Source organism: Radiomyces spectabilis (assembly GCF_025331425.1).
Source record: "Radiomyces spectabilis strain NRRL 2753 chromosome Unknown BYT42scaffold_10, whole genome shotgun sequence".
Classification (NCBI taxonomy): Eukaryota; Fungi; Mucoromycota; class Mucoromycetes; order Mucorales; family Radiomycetaceae; genus Radiomyces; species Radiomyces spectabilis.
Window position 1 is genome coordinate 478,516 of NW_026251935.1, and position 23,797 is coordinate 502,312.

Genomic DNA, 23,797 nt, shown 5'->3' on the forward strand with positions numbered 1-23,797 from the left:
GCATTGCAACGATAAGGAGCGTGCTTGAGCCAATAACGGACATGAGTCGTCCATGATGGCCAAGACAATGTGCGCCCCTTTCCAGGTTCGAGCTCGGCGATGACTGCGGACAAAAGGGAAAGGCCTCTGAAGGGAACAGTTTATTGAAATACAGCCGAGGGAAGTCACGTGAAGTTTCCAGAGGTTTCTTGGATTGTTGAGCTTTTCCACTTGACAATATACTGCACTGCGCCACGACGATTCTCGGAATTTAAGACCGCTTCATTGCTGTAAAGTGAGATGGAAAAAAAACACAAGATTTCAGACTATGGTTGCGTTGCTTTAAAAAATGGGGAAATGTATATGTGCATAAAAAGATGATAAGGGGTGGAAGGAGCATAGAAGAAAAAATAAAAAGGATCAGAAAAGGCTCATATAATGAAAATGAAATACGATGCGTCCTCCTTTTCGTCAATAAATCATCGAGTATTCATGTTCCAGGTCTTTTTCGACGTCATATTACTCTCTTAAAAAACTCCCTTTGTCTCGGCCGTCTTGCTCATTGTCAATGGGTGAGGTGCAGCCAGACGCGCTTGGATTGATTCATGTATGAATCTGTATGGTATTTGTTTTTTCTTTCCAAATCATATGAAGCCATCCACTTGGATACCATAATCATTCCGTCATTGTAAAGCTGAGCCCTACCGTATGATAACTCTTTCTTCGATACCACACCAATCCTTTCACAAGAAGCTCCCACGCAAGCAAAATTTTCTTTAAGCTGCTTGTGCGAACGACTAAGAGGGTCATGAAATTGTTGAGCTGTCTAACAAAGAGTTCCTGTTCAATCAATAATGTGCCTCAGACGCTCGTTATTGAGGCATTTTCCGATCCCCCGCATTCGAACGCATGTGAAGCAAAATTTTGACACTTTGTCAACTCGTCCAACTGCCTACTTTGCGTATCATATTCAAGTTTCCAGTGATTCCTTCTTCCACTGCAATTTTGTTTTCACCAATTTCCTTTGCCATAGGGTATACTATTGCAACCATAAGATCGTCCCAATGATATCTATCTGAGACCAACTACTCACTTTTCAAAAAACACAACGTAAAACTGGAAAAAATGGCCACATTTTCACGTATATTTCAACTTCCTTAATTGCTCACACAACACTGCAAGTGATTGATTTACATAGACAAGAAACAAACTAAATACAAATAGACTACAATATAAAGCTAATACTAGAGCACCAAGCAAAAAGGGATTTGACCCAGTGGCATTTCCAGGCAACCAGAAAGAAGGGAACCATGGCAAAGGCGGGAGGCCGACAGCGGGCAGAGGATGATGGATGACAAGCAAAATGACAAGCGAAAAAAAAAAAAAAAAAAAAAAAATAGACAACTTACCCTTTGACAGCAACCGGTTTGAATTCGTCTTTCTACAATTCCATCGAGATGGGAATGAGTTAGAAATATCGTTTTTATCAGTCATGGTTTTTTTTTATTTTTGGATTACATCCAAGGAGCCTGTTTTCAGATCAAAAAGAATGGTTAAGCCAAATTGGAACAATCCTAGAACCAACAAACTGAACCTTGTGCGCAATTAAAAAGGCACGCCCATTTTTTAATAGGTAAAGGTTGCCAGGAGATGCCCTTTGAAACTGTTTTGGACTATCGGTTGAGGTCTATTTTGTTTCCGTTACTTTGGCGATAACTGTATACTGGAAACGACATAACCGAAGTAATGTGATCAAAAAGGCGCGATTTTTCAATGAGCTAAATGAACCCGTGACTATATGACGCCAACGATGGTTCTTTGAGCCAATGGAACCAAGCGAGGTTCAAAAGGATTTTTTAAGTGAGGGTAAAAAACACGCCACAATTTTTTTTTTGTTTCTTCTTCTCTTTTCTTTACCAAAGTGGCACAGCTGTGGCGTGTCGTTGTTGATTGATGACAGACTTGAATCCTTTGTATTGCCATGATGCCAGAGCAGTTTTTGGTGCAACTTATCTCTTATTTCTATCACAGGTCCACTGGCTGCGGCGAACGACGAACGAACGACAAACGGAATGACCAAGGTACACACCAGAAAAGACGCTGTGGTATGACAGAGGAGGTCCCTGTGGTTTGACGGGGAGGCTCTGGGGCATCATTCGGTGGGCTGACTAGGAGATGGAATCTCCTCTTGAGGTCATGGGGTGCATGCTGCGGAGCGCGACCTGCCGAACCACAGGGAAGTTTCTCTGTGATGTTACGGGGGATCCCTGGTGTGGACCACTCTAGGTAAGTGGTTGGCTAACTTTTTTGGGTCTTTAGCCTTGACGGCGACATCCCGGTTTTTTCGATTGGTAAGTATTTTTTTTTTTCTTTTGCTTCTTTTTTTCCCCATTCTCGTTCTGTCATCGTCTGTCATCAACGGCATGCGCCACCTGCTTGCTGTTTTGGTTTCTCTGATCTTCACACCGACGCTCGATTCAAGTACGTTTTACCCGCTGGCGCCCTCAAAATAATTAGTCATAGACCGCTTTTTGTATCATCTCTTTTATATGTATATTCCATTGCATCAATAAATAAAGACACTTTTTTTACCCTCCCTATTTAAGGCATCGTTCAAATTAGTAGCATTTCAAGCCATTCATAAAGGAACTTGTTCCTTGCAGACACTTACCACGACTCTTATAAATCATATGCATAGTTGCATAAATCTAGAGTGCCGCTCAGAGTTTTTCCTGGCAAAACTGTGTTGAGCGAGTTCCGCTCGGAGCTTTGTCATGACTTTGGCATTAAAAGCCGCACGGAATGTCAATGCATACTCATCGAAGAGTATCACATCGGTTGGTGCAGTGGGTATGATATCTTGTCAAAATAAATATGGCTTACAAAGCAATCCATAATCAAAAAAGCATAAGAATAAAATGACTTTTGAGTTGTCGGTAGACCGACACTTGCGAATCACGAAGGATGCCCGTTCGAACGATGAATAGCTCCAAATCAGCAAAATCGTGGGACGAGATGATTTATACGATGCTGCAGAAATCCTCCGTTGCTCTTGCAGCCCATGACCTGGGCCATGCCCGAAAAATTCCAAAAACTCGCACACCTCGTAATTAACCATTATGTGAACACCGCACAGAAGTGTATTGGTTCACTATAAAAAGTCGACGACTCTTGCTTAGATGACTTTTTCAGAGAACCAAAAATCTCCTTTCAAAGATTTCAGAAGGTTTTTAAGCATTGTTATTATAAAAGGGGATTACTTGAAAAATTCACATCATTCTATGGTTTCAGATCGCTAGAATAGAAAAAGTACAAGAAATGATTTTTGGATGGATTAAAAGAACGAATCAGGTGCGTCGTTGAAGATAAGCAAATTGGGAGTGTCCTTGGGGATGTTGTCCAGCTTATCTTTGGATCCCAACTTCAAGATCTTGTCCTTGATCACCTTGGGTTCCACACTTTCTTCCTCGAGGCTCAGGAAATACGCGGCCAGACCGGCAACGTGAGGAGAAGCCATGGAAGTACCGGAAATCGTTTGCGTGCTGTCCTTTCCATCGTTCCAAATGGAAAGAATATTCTCACCAGGAGCAAACACATCAACACATTTACCAAAGTTGGAAAAGTAAGCACGGCGATCACGAAGATTCGAAGCGCCCACCGTAATAGCAAGGTCAGCAGCCGCAGGAGAATAGTTGCATGCATCCTTGTTATCATTACCCGCCGCCACCGCAAACACTAGTCCACTGCGAACAGCCTATTCATTGTTTCCCTATGTCAGATTGCGGCCAAAATTAACACCAAGGGCGGAGATTTACATACCTGATTCACGGCTGTGTCAAGAGCACGCGATTTACCGCCTCCGAGACTCATATTCGCTACGGCTCCCTTGTACTTCTTGTTGGCCTTCTTTGCGTTTTCGGCGTCCAGCTGATGCTGCTCAATCACCCAGTTAACACCCGCCAATACCCAGGACGTGCTGCCGGAACCATTGGAGCTCAACACTTTGACAGCTACCGGTTTCGCCTTCTTGGCCACGCCATAACGTCGGCCGGCAATGGTACCTGCGCAATGCGATCCGTGACCGTTACCGTCCTTATCGTTGTCGTTCTCAGGGATCGTCACACCCCATTCAGCGCGGCCATCAAAATCGCTATGGTCGATATTAATGCCCGTGTCGATGACGTACACCTTGACATCTTGACCACCTTTGGCGTCGTACGAGTATTTGTTAAAGTCGCGCAGGGTCAATGCGTCGCGATGACTAATTCGGGAAAGACCCCAGGGAGCACCACGTTGAAGCTCCGAAGTATACATCATCGTATCTCGCTCCACATACGCAACCTAGTCATTCCGTCCAAAATAAAAAAAAAAAAGACGAAAAATAAAATGTGTCACAGAGAAAACGGTAGTTTTTTTTTATCAACACAGTTAGCGGAAAATTTCCCATAACGTGTATTCTCTATGGCAAGTCCATACCTCGGGTGACTGACGAATGTGGTGAACAGTTTCTTCGGTAAACTTACCGGCATAGCCTCGCCAGCCGGGCAAATTATACGTGTGTTTGATACCTGCTGCGGCATCCGCGTCTAAAAGTTCGGCCAAAGGAGCATCTCGTTTGTGCAAATTGTTCACCCAGCCGCAATGGGAGTGCGCCTTTTCGGTGTCGACATGGTCCTTGAGAACAACAATGTACGAATCCGACACGGCTTCCGCATCCTGTGGCTGATAAAGAGGAGCCAGGGTATCCGACGACAACGCAGGTAAAGCACTTGTGTATGCTGTCAAGAGCAAAACAGCCGAACTGAGAATAGTGAACCGCATGGAAGAAAGCGCAGTAATCGACTCATGAGGAGCCACCACGGTCATTTTTGACATATTTTTTAAAACGCCGATCATTTCGTAATTTGTTGTCTCTGTGGACCTATTTGGAATTTCTATTTCGGCGGGTCTTGTTTTCAGATGACTCGGTGCCAGAATCACAGAATAACAACACCATTGGGCTCACTCGATAATGGTAAGCAACGACGACCGTATCAACTCTGATTAGCAGTTCCTGACATGTTGTTTCTCAAGAAAAATCCTGCAGTATGTTGACGGTGGATCACAACGCAACGGGCGGGATTCCCCCTAAAACTTCCGGTAAACGCGGAGCAAAAGCAAAACTGAGGATAAAGCAGCGGAAGTTTTTTCCATTTATCTTCGTATACACAAAAGCCAGATTGTAAGTGCGGAATGACAAAATAAGATCATTGTTCTACGCGCAAGTATTCCATCTTCAATTCCCCTTTGGCAGCCTCGAGGGATCAGCACGTCACGTGGATTCCACAAATTGCATTGGTTACTCGGGGAACGCCATTGTTTCAAGGTCATTTACCGCATAACCCTTGCAAAATCACATTATGATAACTTGTTAGCAATTACTTCAAAATAAATAAACAAAAAGCGAAAAAAAAAGGTTCGAGGATTTAGTTGCTATTGTTACAAAGATAAACAGAATTTGTTTTTTATTGGTTCGTTTGATTGTTTTTGTTTTCTCTTTTTCGGTTCGAGAATTGGGTGAATCTACTTTCGGAACTTCTCGTAACCTCGGACGATATTTTCGATCGATCGGTTCTTGGTCTCAGGCAGACAGAAGTAGGTAAAGACAAAAGCAAACGCAGCCACGGTGGCAAAGATGGCGAAAGAATAACCCTTGATCTTGGCAAAGATGATGGGGAAAATCTGACCAATGACGAAATTCATGGTCCAGTTCATGGTGGTAGCAATAGCGCCAATAGCAGACGAGGCATAAACTGGCGCAATTTCCGACGTGATCAACCAAGGGATCGGACCCACACCAATAGCAAAAGAAGCGACGTATCCGAACACAGAAACGACGAGCAAAGCACCAATGTTGAAACGGTAACCGATGATAAGGAGGACCGAGAAGATACAAGCACCGACTTCGGCAATCATCAACAAGGGTCGACGGCCCATGCGATCCATAGCAAACAGGGAAACAATCGTCATCAAGAAGTTGACAATTGTTGTAACAATCGCCATGTACTGAGACATTCTGGCGTCGAACATGGAAGCGAAAATGGTGGCGGAATAATACATCACAGCATTGATACCGATCAATTGCTGGATCATATGGAGACAGATAACTGTCATAGCAATACGCTGCATTACAGAATCTGTGAAGATTTCCTTGATCGACATTGATTCACGGGCACTGACGTCGGGAGCCACCATAGCATCTTCCGCGCGGTGACCATCCTCGTCATCTTCGTCGCCTGAAAGCTCGGCAGCATCCTTGGACTTCTCTTTCAAATCACCCGTTCGCTCACTGTCGGGATTTTTGAGCATCGATGTGGCTGCAGCCGTTCCCACTTGACCTTCGACAATTTCGTAAAATTCTCGATCAATGTTGGCGTTGCCACGTAGTCGCTGCAAGGCATGTCTGGCTTCATCGATTCGGTTCTTGGAAACTAACCAACGGGGAGAATCGACGCAGGTAGACATCAAAAAGAATTGCGCAATACCGGGAACCGCAGCAATAGCATAGTTGACACGCCATAAGGGTACCGTGGCCAACGGCAAACCAATCACCGAAGCAAGCAAGATACCAATGACAATACCAAACCTGAATGGCGGACAAAGCAAAATAAGCACACGATCAGTTTGGATATTTTTTAGTTATGATTTTTTTGTGTTTATATACATACTGATTACATGTGCCCATCATACCACGGGAACGGACGGTTGAAACTTCACCAATGTAAGTGGGAACGACAAGTGACCCCAGACCGCAAGAAACACCGCTGAGCAGACGGCCAACGATAAACATTGCTGTGTTCACGGAGACGGAGATCAATGCACCACCAACGATGAAGCCCACCGTATTGAGAATGATAGACTTTTTACGACCGAGCTTGACTTGCATGGGCCCGCCCACCATACTGCCTACTAAACCGCCCACACAGAATGATGAGACGGCAAAACCCCTAAAAGGCAAACCCAGAAAGTTTCTTGGATCAATGACCGGTTTCCTTTTTTTTTTTTTGTTTCTTGAGACGGTCGATTAAGACTTACCAAAGGGAGGGAGACATGGGCAAACAATCGGGAAATGATTTGTTGAAGATATGGGCATTGCCTGTGGGGCAATTGTGTGTGGCTTCACCTGGAACGTTGGGAGAACCAATAACATAACCGTTGGCAAAGGATTGGAGACAGGCTACTATAACACAGTAGACCATGTAACTAGGCGTTTTTTGATCGAGCGAATCCATGACGACAAGAAGCTGATCACTGGAAAATTCAAATCGATGTGTGAAGAAAACGAATGAAATTTAACAAAGACGTTCCTTTTATTGGCTCGAAAATCATGGGTCTCAGATACCCATCCCCCAAGCCCACCCCTGCCCTCGATCTTAACTTTCCACTGATCTAACTGCTGCATAAATGGTGGTACATCAATACAATCCAGCCATAAACTATACCAATAGCACAGTAAATACTGGTAACCAGTAAAGGCAAAAATTCCAGCTTGTGAGCGCCAAACAATGTTTCATGCAAAACGCTGGTGTATACTTGCAATCCAACGAGCCCGACCAAATAACCTCGTTCCAGGGGACACAGTAGCGTTTTCAAAGGTCTAAAAAAGAACCATTGTGTTAAAGAAAAAGACCTACGCAAATATCCATAAACAAAGTAAAATAAAATAAAACCCTACGTGTGCAAGGAATGGGCAAGACTGGGAATCACAGCCGCGAACCATAACAGTGTCAGGCCAATTTTGATGGGAGTTTCTGGTGGACACGTGAGTTGACTTGTCTCATTATGCATAGTTCAACTTTACACTTACCGGCTGCTTGAAAAAGAAGCGGAAATAAGGAGCATATGCCGGCTCCACTGAGGATGATGAGCACCCGAAGATGAAGTCGACTGTTGGCAGCCATTAATCTAAAAAAAAAAAAAAAAAAAAAAAAAAAACAATGCGCAGGAATTTTAGAGTCAGATATTATGCAGACACGGTTGCTGTCCATTTGTATTTACCCGTAAGGTATAAGCACGAGCATAATCGCCTTTTCATGAACATGCCATCCAAAAAGATAAGAAGCGAATCCACATAATGTTAATGACGACTGAAAATGATCAAACGTTGGCTTTCGCCATAACACTTGAAGGACGACCTAGGTCCATCAAAAAAAAAAAGATAAGAACGTCAATATTCAGTTCAATGAACCTATCGAATGAAAAGCCAGTTGTGATTTTGAACTTACCAATTGGACAATCACAGTAATGATCATGGTTTGGCTGGCGTCGATGATCGGTAGGACAGCAAAATTGGTGTCACCAACGAATCCGCGCGTCATGGAGCTTAACGCAGATTCATTGATCGACCAATGAAGTCTCTTGGCCACTAACAGCAACGAAAGAAAAAAATGTTTTACGTTATTTCATGATAATCTCCTACTTCTGGCATCCAATGAGGCATTTACGGAGAATTAAGAACCGATCAGCACCCGCGTACAACGCCCAGAAATTCGGTGCCCAGTAAGCGTGGCATAACCCGCGCGTAAAAGGGAACAAGCGTCCAATCAAAGCAGGAATCTGGTCGTAGTAAATAAACGGCCCAAGCGAGATGGCAAACACGGCAATGACGGATAGACCGAGTGTAAGAAAGCGCGAAATCGAAAAAATGCGTGATTGTCCTTGAGGCAGTGTCAACTCTATTATTCGTTTTTCATCAGGATATCACTTACCGTCTCGACCGGGAATAAAGCAATAGGCTTTGAGAAGATAGACGAAATAAGCAGGGGCCAAATAAAGATAGATATGCTTAAAATTAAGTAATACAGCAAACAGAATGCCCGATCCCAGAAGATTGTCCTAACATCGCCATGGTTAGCGACTGAAAACGCCCTCTCTACTTCCGAAACAGGGACATGACATACACGTTTAGCTTCCACAATAGAATGAATCAAGATACCATACAGTAAGCCATTGTATTGAAAATGCATATGATCCACAATCAACAAGCCGGGATGTAGAAAGATGGAGGCGGCGAGAATCCAGTGAACTTGTTTCGATCCAAACGCACGAACATATCTTTATCAAGGAATCGGTGAAAGGTCTATATCACTGTCATTCAGGAAGCCATTTTTTACCTTACAAGCGCCCAATACAGTATTAGCTCGCTCGCGATGACACTTAGACGCTGGAATATGACGGTGGCCTGGCTCTGATAATTCAAATTCTGTACTACCACCATGGCGGGATCAACCATGGCACCGAAAAAGCTCAGCACCTTTTCAAACCATGCAAAAAAAGGCGGATAATCGAGAGTCCATTCTGACGTTTTCTAAAAAGGTCAAAAATATGAATACGGGTCAATGCCACGGTACAGCCACGTGCAAGGTTGGTGCACCTACTTCGGTGTACCATTGAGATAAAGGAAGACTGTGCGTAATGGCCAGCCAATTACGATGCACTTCAAAATCCGTGGATCGGCTGAGTAAATGAAAAGGTTAATGGGGTCAAGTTACGGTTAGTGCAGTGTCTGATACGTGGCCAACTTACTACGATGGTATTAGAGCTACTTTGAGTAACGTGCTGATGACGAGAAGATCGCGCATGATATTTCACTGAACGTTGAAATGGAACGTTATGCGAGGATCCCCGAATACCAGCAACGGTATGTGCAATTGACAAGAACAAGAACGCTGGGAAGTCGTAGATGAATGCAAAAGGCCCGGTCACTGTTCAAGCGCGTTGCTGCCTCACCAAATTGAGAAGGTGCCCTTTTGGCGTTCTTTGAAATTTTTCGGGAAAAGGCAAAACCGCCCAAGTTGGTCACAGACAATGCAATTTAAAATTTTACTCTCTCAAAGCCCCACTTTCCGCTTATTGTCAAGGCCTTGCTTAAGAACTGAGAGCAGTTATGCATTGATTCCTTACTAACTTAAGCAGTTTGAACTAAGAGCAAGCACGCGCATGGTCCAAACCCGCCTTGACACTGGTGTAATAGCTGTTATAGCACTCATCTGGTTGGAAGCTCTTCTTCTTTTGAGCGTCTCCAAGTCCGTTCAATACCACCCGTTTATAAAACGCTCCCTTTGTGTGCGATACATACCATTTTTGATCAGGGTTGTCAAAGGAATAAAGATTGTTATTTACAGGAAGCAATTAAAACAAATAAAAACGAAGAACAAAAAAGGAAAAATTACAAAAAGACAGATCAAATTAAGAGAAACCAAAAACAAGACTAAGTTATAAAATGATGGGATTTGATTTAGAACGCTTCAAATTGCTCATGGTAAGGATCATCACCCGATCCGCCGTATTTGAGACTTCCTTCTTTGTATTTCAAAAAATTGCTGGTGTCGCCGCCACCGGAAATGTGAGGAACATAGGGAGCATCAATTTCGCATTTAGACAGTTTATCGAAATCCAAAGGCGCGAACCAACGGTGGTCCATGATATCTTTATATCCACGCTTCAAATTACCGTATCGCTTGGTAAGATCCGTGGTCAATAAGTGGCGCAGCAAATCCTTTACTTCTGAACTGAAATGAGAAGGGTATTGAGGCTCGGTGGTAAGAATCTTTTCATATAGTCGGAACTGGCTTTCATCGTAGAAAGGTGCGTGTCTAACCATGCATCATTTAGCAAAATACTCGATCACTGCTGTTCCCGCTCCCCATACATACCCTGCCAACATTTCGTAAATAAGAACGCCAAGCGACCAGTAATCGACCGATTTGCCATAACCTTTGGACTCAATGACTTCCGGGGCTGTCGATGCACGATATTTAGCGATCTGTCTGTCATTTAATTGAGCAACCTAAACTTACCAAGGTAATCAGGAGTACCACACATTGTCCATGTATTACGGCGCACCTTCTTTGCAAATCCGAAATCAGTCATCTTGATGTGACCCCGCGAATCCAGCAAAATGTTTTCGGGTTTCAAATCTCGATAGATGATATCATGGCTGTGCAAATACGCAAGCGCTAAAAGCACCTCACCAGCATAGAAGCGTGCAGCATCTTCAGTGAATCGCTAAAAAAAATACTGATGAGCAATTCCAACCTCAATGACAATGTAACATCTTCTCGTTGACATACTTTGCATTTTCTCAAGACAGAGAACAATTCACCGCCAGCAACGTAATCCATGACCATGAACAAGTTTTGACTGTCTTGGAATGTGCCCCACAAATTGACAATGAAGGGACACTGCACGTCCATGAGGACAGCGCGTTCGCTGTTGGTATGCTCGACTTGCTTCAGTCGGACGATTTCGGCTTTCTTTAATACTTTGATGGCATAGTAACGCTTGTTGTGTTTCGACTGGGCCAAGTGAACTCTTCCAAAGGATCCTGTGCCAAGGGTTCGCAACAGCTTGAAATCTTGAAGCGACAATTCGGCCGATTCTTTTTCTTTTCTCTCTGGAATTGAACTCTCCGAAGTATTCGATAACGGGGCGCGTTCGTGACCGCTGCTTTTTCGGAATGAAAGACGAACAGGTGATTGAGGAGGGGAATTGGGAAGCGAGGGCGAGGAATGAGAACCTATGTATGATTGATTATATTAGATCACCAACGCTCTTATTAAGCGATCATGGGAAGGAATTATTTACGGGAATATTGTCTGGATGAAGTCGACGTTTTCTTGGGCGATCTATCCTCATTATTCTCTGTAATTCAATAGAAAGAAATACAAGATGGTTTGAGTATTATGTTCAAGAGCATTTGAAGGAAGATCGGTCTTACCATGATGGCTGGATCTGTTGTGACTGGAGGATCGTGGGGATACAGGGAGTTGGTATTGCGCCATTTGTTGCGACTCGCTGCTGTTCTTACGGTGTAGCAACGATTGTCGTGGATGCTTGACTTTATCAAGCAATTTGTGCATGACAGTGACAGGCATAATTGGAAGAGATAAAAAACGAGAAATCAACGAGTGAAAGAGATTTCTTTAAATTTTTTCAACCGTTCTCAGAAACCAAAAGATATAATCATTATGCACAAACTGAATGTGTCATGATAACCTGTTTTGGTTGAACTAGTGCTGTTCCACTTGTAATCTACAAATCCCGCAAAACAATGATTCCCATTGTGTTTTCTCTTTTTACGCACTTTTATTGCCATGTTTTTTCAACCTCTAATCACCTGACTGCTGTCTTAATATAAAATACCTTTCAAGCAATTTGTATATAGCAACACGCAATGGTTGTTTAGTAAAAGTATGTGCCTCTGCCCTATTTCATTTTGTCATGACAACATCATTCAATCAATCGGCGCTAACGATGGTCGTTTTTTAGTATCCGCCCTTAGGATCGACTCCGTCGAGCCAATGGTTCATGCATTTTCACACCAACTTTCATAATTTTTCCTTGGAGAACAAAAAAATTAAACAATCATGTTTCAGAGTGACTCGACATGCGAAAAATGAATGAGTTCAATAACAATGTGGGCTCAGCAAGCTTACTACTATGAAACATGTTGGACCTGTGAGTAGCTTCTATCCTTCAGATAATCCTTTTTTTTTTTCAACATTATCACGCATATAATGAGATTAATGAGTCACATGATGCGTGGCATCAGGGCATACATGGATTTTGTTTTTTTTTTATAATGGAGCCATTAGGTTCGTTTCCATTAGGCTACCGCCTTATAATAAAAAAAATAGCTGTGTTGAGATGAATGAATGAATGGATGGATATTACTTCGTAACTAGAGAACAAAACTATACTAAATGGGGTATACGTGTCACTCTTGGTAAACTCGAAGGTAATTGATATCCCAGTAAGCTTCATCAAAGGCCTCGGGATGATCACGAACAAAATCCACGCAATTACTGGGGCAACCCGAGGCAGCATACGTGGACCCGGCCCAGTTACCGCAAAAAGTCAAATTAATGGTAATCGCCATATCGCGGAAATGGCGGGGACTACACTCGGTGAATGGGTAGTCGGCCATCGGAGTAGGCCAATCGTCGGGTTGCGGTTCGCCAGCAAGGATATCCTTGGGAATGGCGTCTCGTTCGAAAAACCAGCTTTGAATCCCTGTATCATCGGTCCATCGCAGCGCAATTACACCTCCCTGTGCGCCATTGAACCCGGCACCAAATGACTTGGAGTCTTTACTGAAAACAGAGCAGCCTTTATTGCCAAGAGCATCACGAGCCGTCATATCGCAATTCAGACCATGGGGTTTGCCCGACATGGTTCTTGCGACATTTTCCATCGTACACTCCGGTCCCGTGTGCAAGGTCATGGCATTATACGTATCATGGTTCACACCTTCAAGGATCTACAAACCAAATTAACTGAGTCAGAGATCAAGAATTCAAAAACCTTATATCATGGTGTGAGACGACTTACATCAATTTCACCGCTGTCGGGTAATTTTGGTCCAATCAACCAGAAGGCTGGCCAAGTGCCGCAGCCGGTGGGCATGTGGCGTAGGTCGAGAAGGAAGAGGCCCGAATTGTATTGTTCCTTTGACCTCAGACGTACCGAGGGACGTCCTTCAGGGGTAACGGTTCGGTTTTCGGCTCGGATGAGGATATGGTCATCATCTTCCATCAAGAGATGTTTGGACCGCGCATCTCGGTAATTGAGGTACTGAACAAAGCCTTTGGTGGGATCCGGAGCATCAAAGAAATTAAACTTGTCAAAAAAGTTCCCGGGCGAGTAATCGTCCTGCAGCGTCCATCCTTGTACCACTTCAAGTGTGGCAAGGATCAATAGTATTGCAATATAATTTAAGGAACGCATAGCAATAAATAGAAAAAATAAATAAATAGAATGAAATAAACTTCGATTGGAAGCCCACAAAATTGTGGAGCTGCTATATATAGTGTATCACCAACTTTCGGCAAATGGATAATACGTTTCGCGATGGCTTATCAATATGTGATTACATTGAATAAATTACCAAAGTTTTAAAAAAAGAATAGCCGACATGCAGCCGCCGGCCTACCCATGCAAGTATATGCTTTGCGGCATTGAAAAACAAAAAAAAGTGTGTAAGCGGAGCGGGCACCGGCTCTGCCGAAATGAAGCCCGCGCTTTTTTGTGGCTTTAGTGCAGAGGGGAACACGAAAATGGTGCAAGGCACCATTCGGTATTATCATCCACCGAACCATTTGTAGACATCTGACAGGCACAGTGTCAGATATTACAAAATGTCCGAATGACAATGACTTATTTTCGGCTTCAAATTTTTTTTTTTCAATCAGAGTCAGAGTCCAGCGTGTCCCCGACCATGCAGCCAAAAAAAAAGTTAAGCACTCCATCGTTCCCGAAGATTCCAAAAAGTTCACTCATATTACGAACAATTGCGAACCAGAAAGGAGAATACTTGCTCCGCGAAGAATTTAGACAAGCAAGCGATGACCTGTAGAAAGACGGGACTGCAATTCATACGTTATCATACATATATCTACCAAGTCTAGGATGTTCCTAGGAGTTGCATCGTTGGCAATCGTATTTTTTTAGCTCAAATAATGCAGACGCGGTGAAAAGTATCGGGTCAACCGGCCGGGCTATTTAAACAGTAAAGCCGGCTTACTCATCTTACATGGAAAAGGAGTAGGTAACTGAAAAATTTGACGTAAAAAAAAAAAAAAATTCACAGCTGAGTTGACTTTTTTATCCTTGCTGAGTTGAAATACCTGACAGCTATCTAAAAAGTGAAGAACCTTTTCGGAGATTCGTTCCGAAACCGGTGGATGTGATAAGATAGACTGCATGACCGTCGTCCCTTGCTCGTATTTCCCCGTACCCCAGTTATAAGCTATTGCGTTATCGCAACAAGGGTCGATTTTGAAGAATTCTTTGATTTGTGAAAGGAGACAGACGATCTAAAGAAAACTGTATTAGATCCGGTAGCGGTTTTGAAGGACGAAACCGTCAGTTGCAGGAACACAAGACAGAGTGACAACAGCCGAGTATGGTACTCCCTTCACTTAGTGATGATAAAGATGACCTGAAACTGTATACTGACAATGGCGAGATATCGCAGCATATCGGAAGAGAGATGCATAAACTCACGCGTAAAGCTTGAAATATTTGTAAAGTGACTTCAACCGACTTTGGTAATGAGCATTGTGGTTGAAGATCCATGTCATCCATGAATTCGCCGCTGTGGTACGGGACTATGATGATTCAGGGCATCGCAGGTGTTCCGAGTAGGATTTGCTACGATAAACTCGTGATTGGATGGCAGCGGCTTTGAAGTTGATTTTTATTGAATGAATAAAGGGATTGAGTGTGGCTTGAGTAAAAGAGAAATAAAAAAAACCGTGATTATAATTGTTTGTGCGACGTAGTTTACTTTGAAGGATATGCAAGGCACCGTTATTTGGGATCGTGCATATTCCAACAGCTTCAAGTGTATTATTACGTTGCAGGACTGTGAGTTTAATATTTGCGGAGAGGAAGGTTTGAAGGACCAAGGAAAAAGTACAAGTTGTCAGCCAGGACAGTCGGGCTGGTCCAAACCAGTAGAGACTACAGTTAGGAGCAGAGGTTGCATAAACTGGCCAAAAAGTGCAATGAAGCACGAGGCGGTGACACGAAATGGGAAAACTCCGGTGTGAATAGAGCAACACCAACTGAGGAATTTTGTATACCTACACCGTTTGAAAGGAGCGGTAAAAATCCTCCATCTTCCTCTCACTTTTTGTTTTGCTTTTTGCAACACTTGAACTGCATCTTTGCTTCTTTCTCTCTTTTTTTTTTTCTTTTTTAGCCTTTCCACCACGCTTCTTCCTCTTTGTTTGATTTGTCAAAGAAAGTTTAATGACCGACGTCAAGCCTAAACGGTTTTCCTTTGCCGGCTTAACAAGCCTTTCACGAAGCTTTTCATTTTCGTCTGCAACCAAACCAACCGCGGCACCAATGCCATCACAAGCACAAGCACCAGCCTCAACCCCTTCATCCACAACGTCGCCTTCCAGTGCCGATGAACTCCGACAAAGCAGACGAGCGCAAAAGTCGCAAAGCTTGTATATAAAGTCGTTTCGCAAGAAAGAAGATAAAGCACCGTCACAGTACGACGCCAAGGAAGCTGTTCAAGCCAACGGAAAAGAAATTCGTAACAATATCCGACGGTCGCTTTCAGCTGTACTGTATGCGTCGCCTCATTCTCACTCTCAATCATCGACCACTTCGGCCGCTTTGGTGCCTGTGTTGGTGACAGCGGACATGTGCGATGCCAGTGGAGGAATGATCATTGATGAACCTAAAGAAGAGACTCCCAAGCCTGCTCTGAAGAAAAAGCACGTCGAATATGACAACACCTTGGCGGTGATGAAAGAGAAGGACGGGTCATTGACAATCGTATGGCAGGGGTACGGATATTCATTGGAGAAAAATCATGCCGATTTATCGGAGATGAGCTTAAATGAGCGGTTTGAGAATGATGTGTGGACTGATTATCGAGGGCTGATCCATCCGATGCTTTTGTTCGCGGACATGGACGAGTCGGTGTGGACAGGATTAACGGTATCGGAACTACGTCGATACTTTGACAATTACGGCTCCATGATGCTCAAAATTCGGCAAACGCGCATGCTTCAACAACAGCAACAATATCAAGTCCTCCAGCGTGAAGGACAAGCCCAAAACGAATGGATTATACCCACGCATTGTGACCATCCACCTTTGGTATCGGCCGCATCCTCATAGACACAATACAGGCCTGTAACATAGTTTCTACCTAATCGTTCTTTTCTACCTATTTATTGAACCCCCCAAAAAAAGATCAACACTTTTTTATCTTATCTTATACAACCTATATTAAAAGTTCTGTATCCTATATCGATTATTGCTCATCGAAATGTATCAGTGACCGTTGCCACATGCCAACTACTGTTCTTTTGCCCCCTATATGAAAAACACATGGTATCCCAGCTGTCGTTCGTATTCTACTATTCATTCTCACAGGTACGGCGCCGTAATTTAGTTGTTATTGACGATAAAGGTCTAAAACGACCATTTGACACAGATAGGTTTCAATTGCTAGCCCCACCATTGCTGCGAAGGCCTTTTCATGCTCTGTGAAAGCTAATCAAAACCATCAAGTAAAAGTCGATGATAATCTTTCAGACCGCCGTTCTTTCTGCACAAAGGAAACAGCGAGAAGTTGAGCAAACCTTTCATATCCCAGTTTTCAAGGCCGTTCACAACGAGATAAAACATACAAGACACGTTGCAGACCTAGGCCCGAAAAGGTCAATGGCCTTTCTATTTCTGTAGCAATTTCCTGCTAGGCTCCACAACAGAGTAACCATGCTCTGTACTACCTGTAACGTTACGGCAGCCGATGGGCGATCCATATGATGTTTGATAATAGAATGCAAAACCAAGAACGTCACACTAAAGTACACGTATGCTGAAAGAACGGTCATCCATTGGAAACACTCGTTCTCAAAGGAATATATGATAATGTATATAATGTGTGTGTGTACTGTGTGGGGAGTTTTTTCTCTTTTTTTTTGTGGGATTTGCTTGGTTGCCCGTATTTTCTTTTCTTTCCTACGTTCGATTTTTCTGGCTTTAGACCGTATTATCACGTCTTTTTGCCTCGGCCACGTGCACCGTATGCATTTTTTGATCGCTTTTCTGCTGGTTTCAAAATCTGTGCAACGAAAAAAAAAAAAAGCAAGTTGGTCCAGTTAATTTCCGCTCGGATCTGTCACCTTCAAGGGCAATAAAAAAATGAAAGAAATACGATACCTGGAAAGAGCACAGTAGAGATTCATCAATGTTCATCATGGCGCCTGCATTATCAAATTCACCGCAATAATTGGGGGCCGAAAATAAGGTGACGAGTTGTCGTCTGGCAAAGAACTCGTAGCCATCCTCGACGACCTGATGAGCTCGGCAGATGAGATCCATGTCGTGTTTCTGCAAGAATTTGGTGACAATATCGGCACCAAAGGTAAACGAAACGCCACGATCGTTTTCATTCCATCCCGTGACATCCTTGTCAGGATCGGCCCATAACAAATCACACAGTAATCCTGATATTACCAAAGAATAATGAATCGATCTGAACCATTTTGCCATTCCCTCTTTCCCACCATCTACCTGTGTCGGGTACATCGGTGGGTCGCATGACTCGTCTAATTTGCTCCATATTTTGCAGATCCGGTGACAGACCACCATGCATACAAAAGATTTTTTCATCGATGATGGCAGCGATAGGCAAGCAATTGAAACAGTCGGTGAATGTCTTCCACAATTTGATATTGTATCGTCGTTTGCCTAGAACACGGAAGCGTCGAAACGGTCCATCAGCGTCAGCGGAATCTCCCCCTCCCCCCTTTTTTCGACAACGTGGAGCGCGTTACTTACATTCATCATAAAAACCGTAGATGCGATTGATGCTGGCACATTCGTGATTTCCTCTCAAGATGAAAAAGTTTTCAGGATATTTGATCTTGTAAGCCAATAGCAAGCAAATCGTTTCCAGCGACTGCTTCCCCCGGTCGACATAATCCCCCAGGAACAAATAGTTGGATTCCGGTGGGAACCCGCCGTACTCGAACAATCGTAACAAATCATAATATTGACCGTGAATATCACCTAGAACAACAGATCCAACGTCACGAGGATGAATTTAGTTTCCTTTTTCTTTCATTATTTCTTTCTTTCTTTCTTTGGTTCGACATGGAAGAGAGAAGATGAGGTAATCTTACCGCACACTTTCAAAGGTGCTTCTAGATCGAGCAAGATGGGTTGGCTGTTGAAGATCTCTCGTGCAGTGACACACAGATATCGAATTTCGCCTTCGGACAACTGCACTTGCTTCCCAGGTCGACTGCCACGTACTACAAGACGCCAATGTGAAGGTAACAAAAAATGTCAGTTTGGATGATGATATTAGGGATAGCGGTGACGGGTTGCAACAAGTGCATTACAGGATAGATGACAAAAGTTATACCTTCCAACAACTTGTTGATGATGGTGTCAACGTCAATAGTATCGGTAATATCGTTCATATTTCTATGATGAACGTTAGCATGGATGTGAATGGTCGTGCATCAAACCGCCTTCTTTGCAGAAGTCATCTTGAAAGGTACGTGATTTTTTTATGATTATTTACGTTTGAGAAAAATCAAAAGGTGGGGCAATTGAGATTGCAGGGTTGAGTAGAAAAGTGGACAAGAGTGAAAAAGTAGAACGTAAAGCGATGGAATATGAATCGATTCGCAAAGGAGGCCGACGAGACAGTGAAAAAAAAAAAAAAAAATAAGACCGAGAAAAGGAGAACGATCGTACGCTGCCAGGGGGAAAATGTTCAAGCTGAATTTGCGCTTTTTTTTTTGTTGCTCGCGGGTGTGCTGAATAGGTCTGAGTTTTTTTTTTTTTTTGGTATTATTCGACGTGCACCGCGGGGCCCCAACCTCAACGTGCGGCGCGTGACATCACCTACGTCGTCTACAATAGAAACACACCTGTTTTCCACCTAGTATGTCTCTAAAAGAGCCGGACACATTCATATCGTATATTTACAGAGTCTTTATTTAATCAGTATCGATAAAAGCTTTATTTATATCATAGCAGCAAACTGGGAGATTATCAAAGCTTCGTCTTCGGGTGCAAGCGACTGATACTTCTTCCACTTCTTCCAATAGGACCACATAGTCAAATTTATTCAAACCACTATGCGTTCTAGACGTTGCAACATGGAGAGCGAGAAATCCAAACAAGCAAACGACCCCAGCAACTCGGAGAGTTTGTAAATATACGGAAAAAGGATCATGCGATATTCTCAGATATGCCATATTCGTACCAGTGAGGCTGTCAATCAATGAATGGACGATATTGGGATTCCTGCCACCAGCTGCAATTTTGAGCTGGCTTTTGGTGGCAAACTGAAATTGTTTAGTAGGCAAAATCCAGTCGACCCGGGTCCAAGGATTTACCTCAGTCCATGGTAGCGTCGATCGCTTTGGCCAGGAAGACATCAGCTTCTCGTCACAGTAAGTTGGTCAAAGCGTCACTTTCTTAGCTTGAGTACCTGGGTAAACAGTATAATTCAAAGACTGTAGAGAACGACGGACCTGGATGACAGGATGGCGGAATGACGTGATGGCGGAATGACGTGATGACGGGATAACATCATGTTAGATGGTGCCTTTGTTATATGGTGGGTTGGATGTTCGAAATGTATTGATGGCGGTGGCCACGGACCAAGTCAGTCTAAAGTGGTCGTTTACGTATGCATAGAGGGAAACGATGGGATCACGAGGCCCCAAAAAAGGCCCAGTCATGATTTCAAAAGCACATGATCCAATAATTTTTTTGGTGCAGACGAAAAAAATGCAAGTGATTCCTTTTTTCAATTTTCAAACCGTCTCAGCGATGACAACATAAACTACCTCATTTATTTGATATCGCTCTCCCTTTTTCTTGCTTTTTATATCTTTTTTTTATATTTTTTATATTTTTCCCCATTTTCCCGATCAGACCGTTTTCTTTGATCTTTTTTCCTATCTAACCGCATTCCCAGCTCCATATCAACCGTCTTTATTCTTACCATTGCGTGGTATCCTCCTGATCATGAACGATACGCAAGTCAATAACATACAAGGTAAGGAACCAGTAAACGATCCGGGGTGTGTCGGCGATCCAATTACGTATAACCTTGCATTAGGTTCATTGCATTCAATCGATGCTCCTGAGAAACATTCACCCAACGCTCGTCTCCATTCACATGACGATTTCGTGTATATAACTAATAACGCCAGGGAAGCGTCTCCTATCAAGGACGACAAACCCAATGTTATTGAAGAATCGACTAGAATGCCCATGTTATCCACTGATCTACCGTGCGTTTTTTTCCCCACGGACCAAGCGGACGCACCTGAAACACCACGACCTGCAGCATTGTCATTACATCCATCAACCTGGCGTGCCTTTCAATCTTTTACGCACGCTTTTCGCCCATCGTCTATGCCCGTTCCCGCTTCTTCACCTTTCACTGTCATGTACATGGGATGCCGTCCTTCAGCTATCGCTATCCAGCAAATCCGGCAAAAGCTCGCGGAAACATTGGTGGCGCATAAAAGTGCTGCCTTCAACCAGAATCCCAAAGAGTTTCATCAGCACTTGTACAACGTTCACATCACCGACCAAGCTAAAATTCAGGTGCTGCAAGATCTCGGACTCTCTTTTGCTGAACTTGATTTCACCTGGTTCTATTTGCACTTCTCAGCCAACAACCATCTATCCGACTCCAAAGTACTCATTCAACCTCACGATATCCACCATGCAATCGACACCCATCTCTCGCAACGCTACGGTTCGTCCGCCCTCTCCCAGAACCTGTCCACATCATCGTCATTCCCCCAGCCCATTCACCTCGCCATTTATTTTTATCACCCATGCACCACCGGGCTAAGAGAAACGCTCCGCCGTGATATGCAAGTATTATCACGCCTCGCATCTTACCATATTCCTGTGCTGCCATTGTTGAATATCGACGAAACAGGATTGTCTATCGATAATGAAACTGCACAGCATCAACTCGCAACCCTATTGAATGAATTCAAAATTCCCTGTGTGCCTCTTACCGATGTGTCTCCCGAAGAATACCCTTGTTTCGTCGGCAGTATGCCCGATAACCCCGCCACTGATATTTTACGCATTGATCAGTTCACCGCCATTGACGGCCAGAATTTATCTCGCATTCTCCATCATGCGCAGGATATGCAACTTGAGCACGCAAACCATACGAGAAGGAAAAAGTACAACTGGATCATCGCTTCGGTGGTCTTATTGCTGTGTATGGTATCAGCGACGCTCGGATGGATGTCTACTTCCAGTGGAAAAGAAAACGAGCCAGTCACCGTCTACTTTACAGAGCACTCACTTGGTAGTGACACTGTTCAACGGCGTATATATGTTCAGTTGGACCCTATGAACGACGACCACCCGTACCCATTGACACTGTATTTGACAATGGAAATCTTTACCGCAAGCTTTGGTGCGTATCCAATGGATTTCGTAGGAAATGGAACTTACTCGGTCGATGTTCCGTCACCTTGTCACTACACAATGGACCACGATCTAACAGCGAGCATCCGTACACCAGCTGACGTTGCCATTGAACTCCATGCTAACCGATTTACCTTGAACAAGACTTTGTGTCTCTCTAAAAACGCAACACAACCACCACCGGTGAATCCATCCTCGAGTTCGATGTCATCTTCTCGTCCCCCCAAGAGTGTTACGGTCTATGGCGCCAATGTATTCCATCAGTATGTGGAGCCATGGACCAAAAAGCTCGTACGACTTTTTCATTCAGTGAGTCAGGCCTTGTTTGGGTTATGGTCGCATTGATTATTCTGAAGGATCCCCTCGTATTTGCTACATTGCTACTATCGCTCACCTTATTTTTGGATTTCTTGTTCAGCATCACTTCTTTTAACGTCAGTTCCAACCCCCCCCCCCCAAAAAAAAAAGAAATCAGGGCATAATTCTATGCATCCATTGTAAATAAGCACAAATATTGCTTTCTCCTTTGCTGAAATACAGCGCAGATGGAAAAACGGTTTCCCCCATCAACCCATGTAACTTTACAGCACCGTATCGCTTAAAAAAGAGGAAACAAAGCGAAATAAACTTTCTTTTACCTGCTTCGTAATTAAAATGACAGGACCATCTTGGAAAATGGACAATGGAAAAAAAGGGTGCCTGAAAAAGAAACTACATGCAGGAATACGGATGCGGGACCTTGCCAGAATAGACAGGTAGATGGGCGTGAGTGATGGTTACCCCTATTGACGAATAGTCTCCATATACCGGATACCAGATTTGATGGAAGAAAAGTAAAACTGATAGCCAGGCGATTTGAATGGGATCCAGTGGGAGCGATGCGTGATAAAATAGCGTCAAATCTTGGTGGGCTATATTTTGCAGGTCACCCGACCTGTCTGTTCTGATTTGCTGAAAAGCGGACTTAATGTCGGGGATGAGATCAACCCCAGTGAGAAATGAAAAAAAAAGGTACATTCTTTATGCTGTGCGTATTGACGTTTTCAGGGATACATTGCAGTGAGCCAATAATAGATTCACATCTTGTAATTGTCCCCTGTGACGGACATCCTATGGATATGGGCACGTATCAAAAAAAGTTCCTTGTTGCTTGCAGAATGACTTTTTCTGTAACAAGGTTCATACAATAGCTCGTTGTCATTCCTTTTTTTTTTTTCTTTTTTTGCTTAATGGCCGAATCAAGATCTTTTTTTTTTTTTTTTTTTTTTTTTTGAACGTACCGTGCATACTTGACGCAAATTGACGCTTATGCGTAATTGAAAGATAAATCAGAGCTCAAACTTAAAATTCGTGTCCAATGATCCATGAAGATATGGTCGCCAATCTCCGGTCCTGACACACCGGGTCAAACATACATCGACAAAGCTACAGCGAACTCTGCACAATAAGCTAGGCGATCAGGATCAGGAGGGATCATTGTCATTGCTCCATGGCAAGTAAATGTTAGCGACATTGGCATGGCAGGGCCATTTTTTGAGGCATTATATTCACTGTATACAATGAAATCATTTGAGTATGTAAATTGGGCTCCCACGACGTGTTTATTCAAAGATAAAGCACTACGTGTTCCCGTCCGATAAATCAAAGATAAGTTTCCAAGGCATTTGAATCAACGAAAGAAGGCGCCCTTAGACAGTTTATCCGTATTGTTGTTACAAAACACTGTATCAATCTACTCTGAACGATCGGTTTGCTTGACTTTTTCTTACATCTTACTATGGTGATCACGTAAAAAAAGTGAAAAGGATTCAAAAGC

At 43.4% G+C, this 23,797-nt stretch overlaps 10 protein-coding genes across 10 annotated transcripts; 2 read left to right on the forward strand and 8 right to left on the reverse strand.

Annotated features, from left to right (window-relative positions):
- Positions 1-3,162: 3,162 nt before the first annotated feature.
- BYT42DRAFT_518959 (serine protease 1) lies at positions 3,163-4,815 on the reverse strand. Its single transcript, XM_051565251.1, has 3 exons — positions 4,456-4,815; positions 3,799-4,320; positions 3,163-3,733 (listed from the first exon to the last, which is right to left on the reverse strand). Exons 1-3 carry the CDS (start codon positions 4,798-4,800, stop codon positions 3,314-3,316), a joined length of 1,287 nt encoding a protein of 428 aa, XP_051420987.1. The 5' UTR covers positions 4,801-4,815; the 3' UTR covers positions 3,163-3,313.
- A 634-nt stretch (positions 4,816-5,449) lies between these two features.
- On the reverse strand, positions 5,450-7,291 carry BYT42DRAFT_578250 (major facilitator superfamily domain-containing protein). The gene is made up of 3 exons (XM_051569272.1): positions 7,054-7,291; positions 6,687-6,965; positions 5,450-6,604 (listed from the first exon to the last, which is right to left on the reverse strand). The coding sequence occupies exons 1-3, from the start codon at positions 7,248-7,250 to the stop codon at positions 5,542-5,544; spliced, it is 1,539 nt and encodes a 512-aa protein (XP_051420988.1). The 5' UTR covers positions 7,251-7,291; the 3' UTR covers positions 5,450-5,541.
- A 30-nt stretch (positions 7,292-7,321) lies between these two features.
- BYT42DRAFT_578252 (glycosyltransferase family 57 protein) lies at positions 7,322-9,825 on the reverse strand. The gene is made up of 11 exons (XM_051569273.1): positions 9,544-9,825; positions 9,396-9,474; positions 9,132-9,325; positions 8,919-9,072; positions 8,727-8,853; positions 8,463-8,675; positions 8,244-8,383; positions 8,017-8,153; positions 7,826-7,923; positions 7,694-7,769; positions 7,322-7,615 (listed from the first exon to the last, which is right to left on the reverse strand). The coding sequence occupies exons 1-11, from the start codon at positions 9,597-9,599 to the stop codon at positions 7,408-7,410; spliced, it is 1,482 nt and encodes a 493-aa protein (XP_051420989.1). The 5' UTR covers positions 9,600-9,825; the 3' UTR covers positions 7,322-7,407.
- Positions 9,826-10,072: 247 nt separating this feature from the next.
- On the reverse strand, positions 10,073-12,055 carry BYT42DRAFT_578254 (kinase-like domain-containing protein). The gene is made up of 6 exons (XM_051569274.1): positions 11,738-12,055; positions 11,605-11,661; positions 11,091-11,536; positions 10,818-11,025; positions 10,674-10,758; positions 10,073-10,613 (listed from the first exon to the last, which is right to left on the reverse strand). The coding sequence occupies exons 1-6, from the start codon at positions 11,892-11,894 to the stop codon at positions 10,256-10,258; spliced, it is 1,311 nt and encodes a 436-aa protein (XP_051420990.1). The 5' UTR covers positions 11,895-12,055; the 3' UTR covers positions 10,073-10,255.
- Positions 12,056-12,637: 582 nt separating this feature from the next.
- Positions 12,638-13,772, reverse strand: BYT42DRAFT_606725 (concanavalin A-like lectin/glucanase domain-containing protein). The gene is made up of 2 exons (XM_051571154.1): positions 13,351-13,772; positions 12,638-13,279 (listed from the first exon to the last, which is right to left on the reverse strand). The coding sequence occupies exons 1-2, from the start codon at positions 13,744-13,746 to the stop codon at positions 12,737-12,739; spliced, it is 939 nt and encodes a 312-aa protein (XP_051420991.1). The 5' UTR covers positions 13,747-13,772; the 3' UTR covers positions 12,638-12,736.
- Positions 13,773-15,659: 1,887 nt separating this feature from the next.
- Positions 15,660-16,787, forward strand: BYT42DRAFT_578258 (uncharacterized protein). Its single transcript, XM_051569275.1, has one exon. The coding sequence runs from the start codon at positions 15,775-15,777 to the stop codon at positions 16,660-16,662; it is 888 nt and encodes a 295-aa protein (XP_051420992.1). The 5' UTR covers positions 15,660-15,774; the 3' UTR covers positions 16,663-16,787.
- Positions 16,788-17,605, reverse strand: BYT42DRAFT_578260 (uncharacterized protein). The gene has a single exon (XM_051569276.1). The coding sequence runs from the start codon at positions 17,382-17,384 to the stop codon at positions 17,157-17,159; it is 228 nt and encodes a 75-aa protein (XP_051420993.1). The 5' UTR covers positions 17,385-17,605; the 3' UTR covers positions 16,788-17,156.
- BYT42DRAFT_49022 (putative Serine/threonine-protein phosphatase PP1) lies at positions 17,465-19,079 on the reverse strand. Its single transcript, XM_051563990.1, has 6 exons — positions 18,923-19,079; positions 18,678-18,809; positions 18,334-18,564; positions 18,067-18,243; positions 17,713-17,999; positions 17,465-17,614 (listed from the first exon to the last, which is right to left on the reverse strand). The coding sequence occupies exons 1-6, from the start codon at positions 18,978-18,980 to the stop codon at positions 17,546-17,548; spliced, it is 954 nt and encodes a 317-aa protein (XP_051420994.1). The 5' UTR covers positions 18,981-19,079; the 3' UTR covers positions 17,465-17,545.
- A 368-nt stretch (positions 19,080-19,447) lies between these two features.
- BYT42DRAFT_578263 (uncharacterized protein) lies at positions 19,448-20,207 on the reverse strand (the record flags this gene model as incomplete). Its single annotated transcript, XM_051569277.1, has 2 exons — positions 19,908-20,207; positions 19,448-19,842 (listed from the first exon to the last, which is right to left on the reverse strand). A coding segment is annotated over exon 2 (257 nt), but the record flags the coding sequence as incomplete, so codon positions are not given.
- A 337-nt stretch (positions 20,208-20,544) lies between these two features.
- Positions 20,545-22,326, forward strand: BYT42DRAFT_616069 (uncharacterized protein; the record flags this gene model as incomplete). The annotated part of the gene is made up of 2 exons (XM_051572028.1): positions 20,545-20,575; positions 20,639-22,326. The coding sequence occupies 2 exons, from the start codon at positions 20,545-20,547 to the stop codon at positions 22,324-22,326; spliced, it is 1,719 nt and encodes a 572-aa protein (XP_051420996.1).
- Between the last annotated feature and the right edge of the window lie 1,471 nt (positions 22,327-23,797).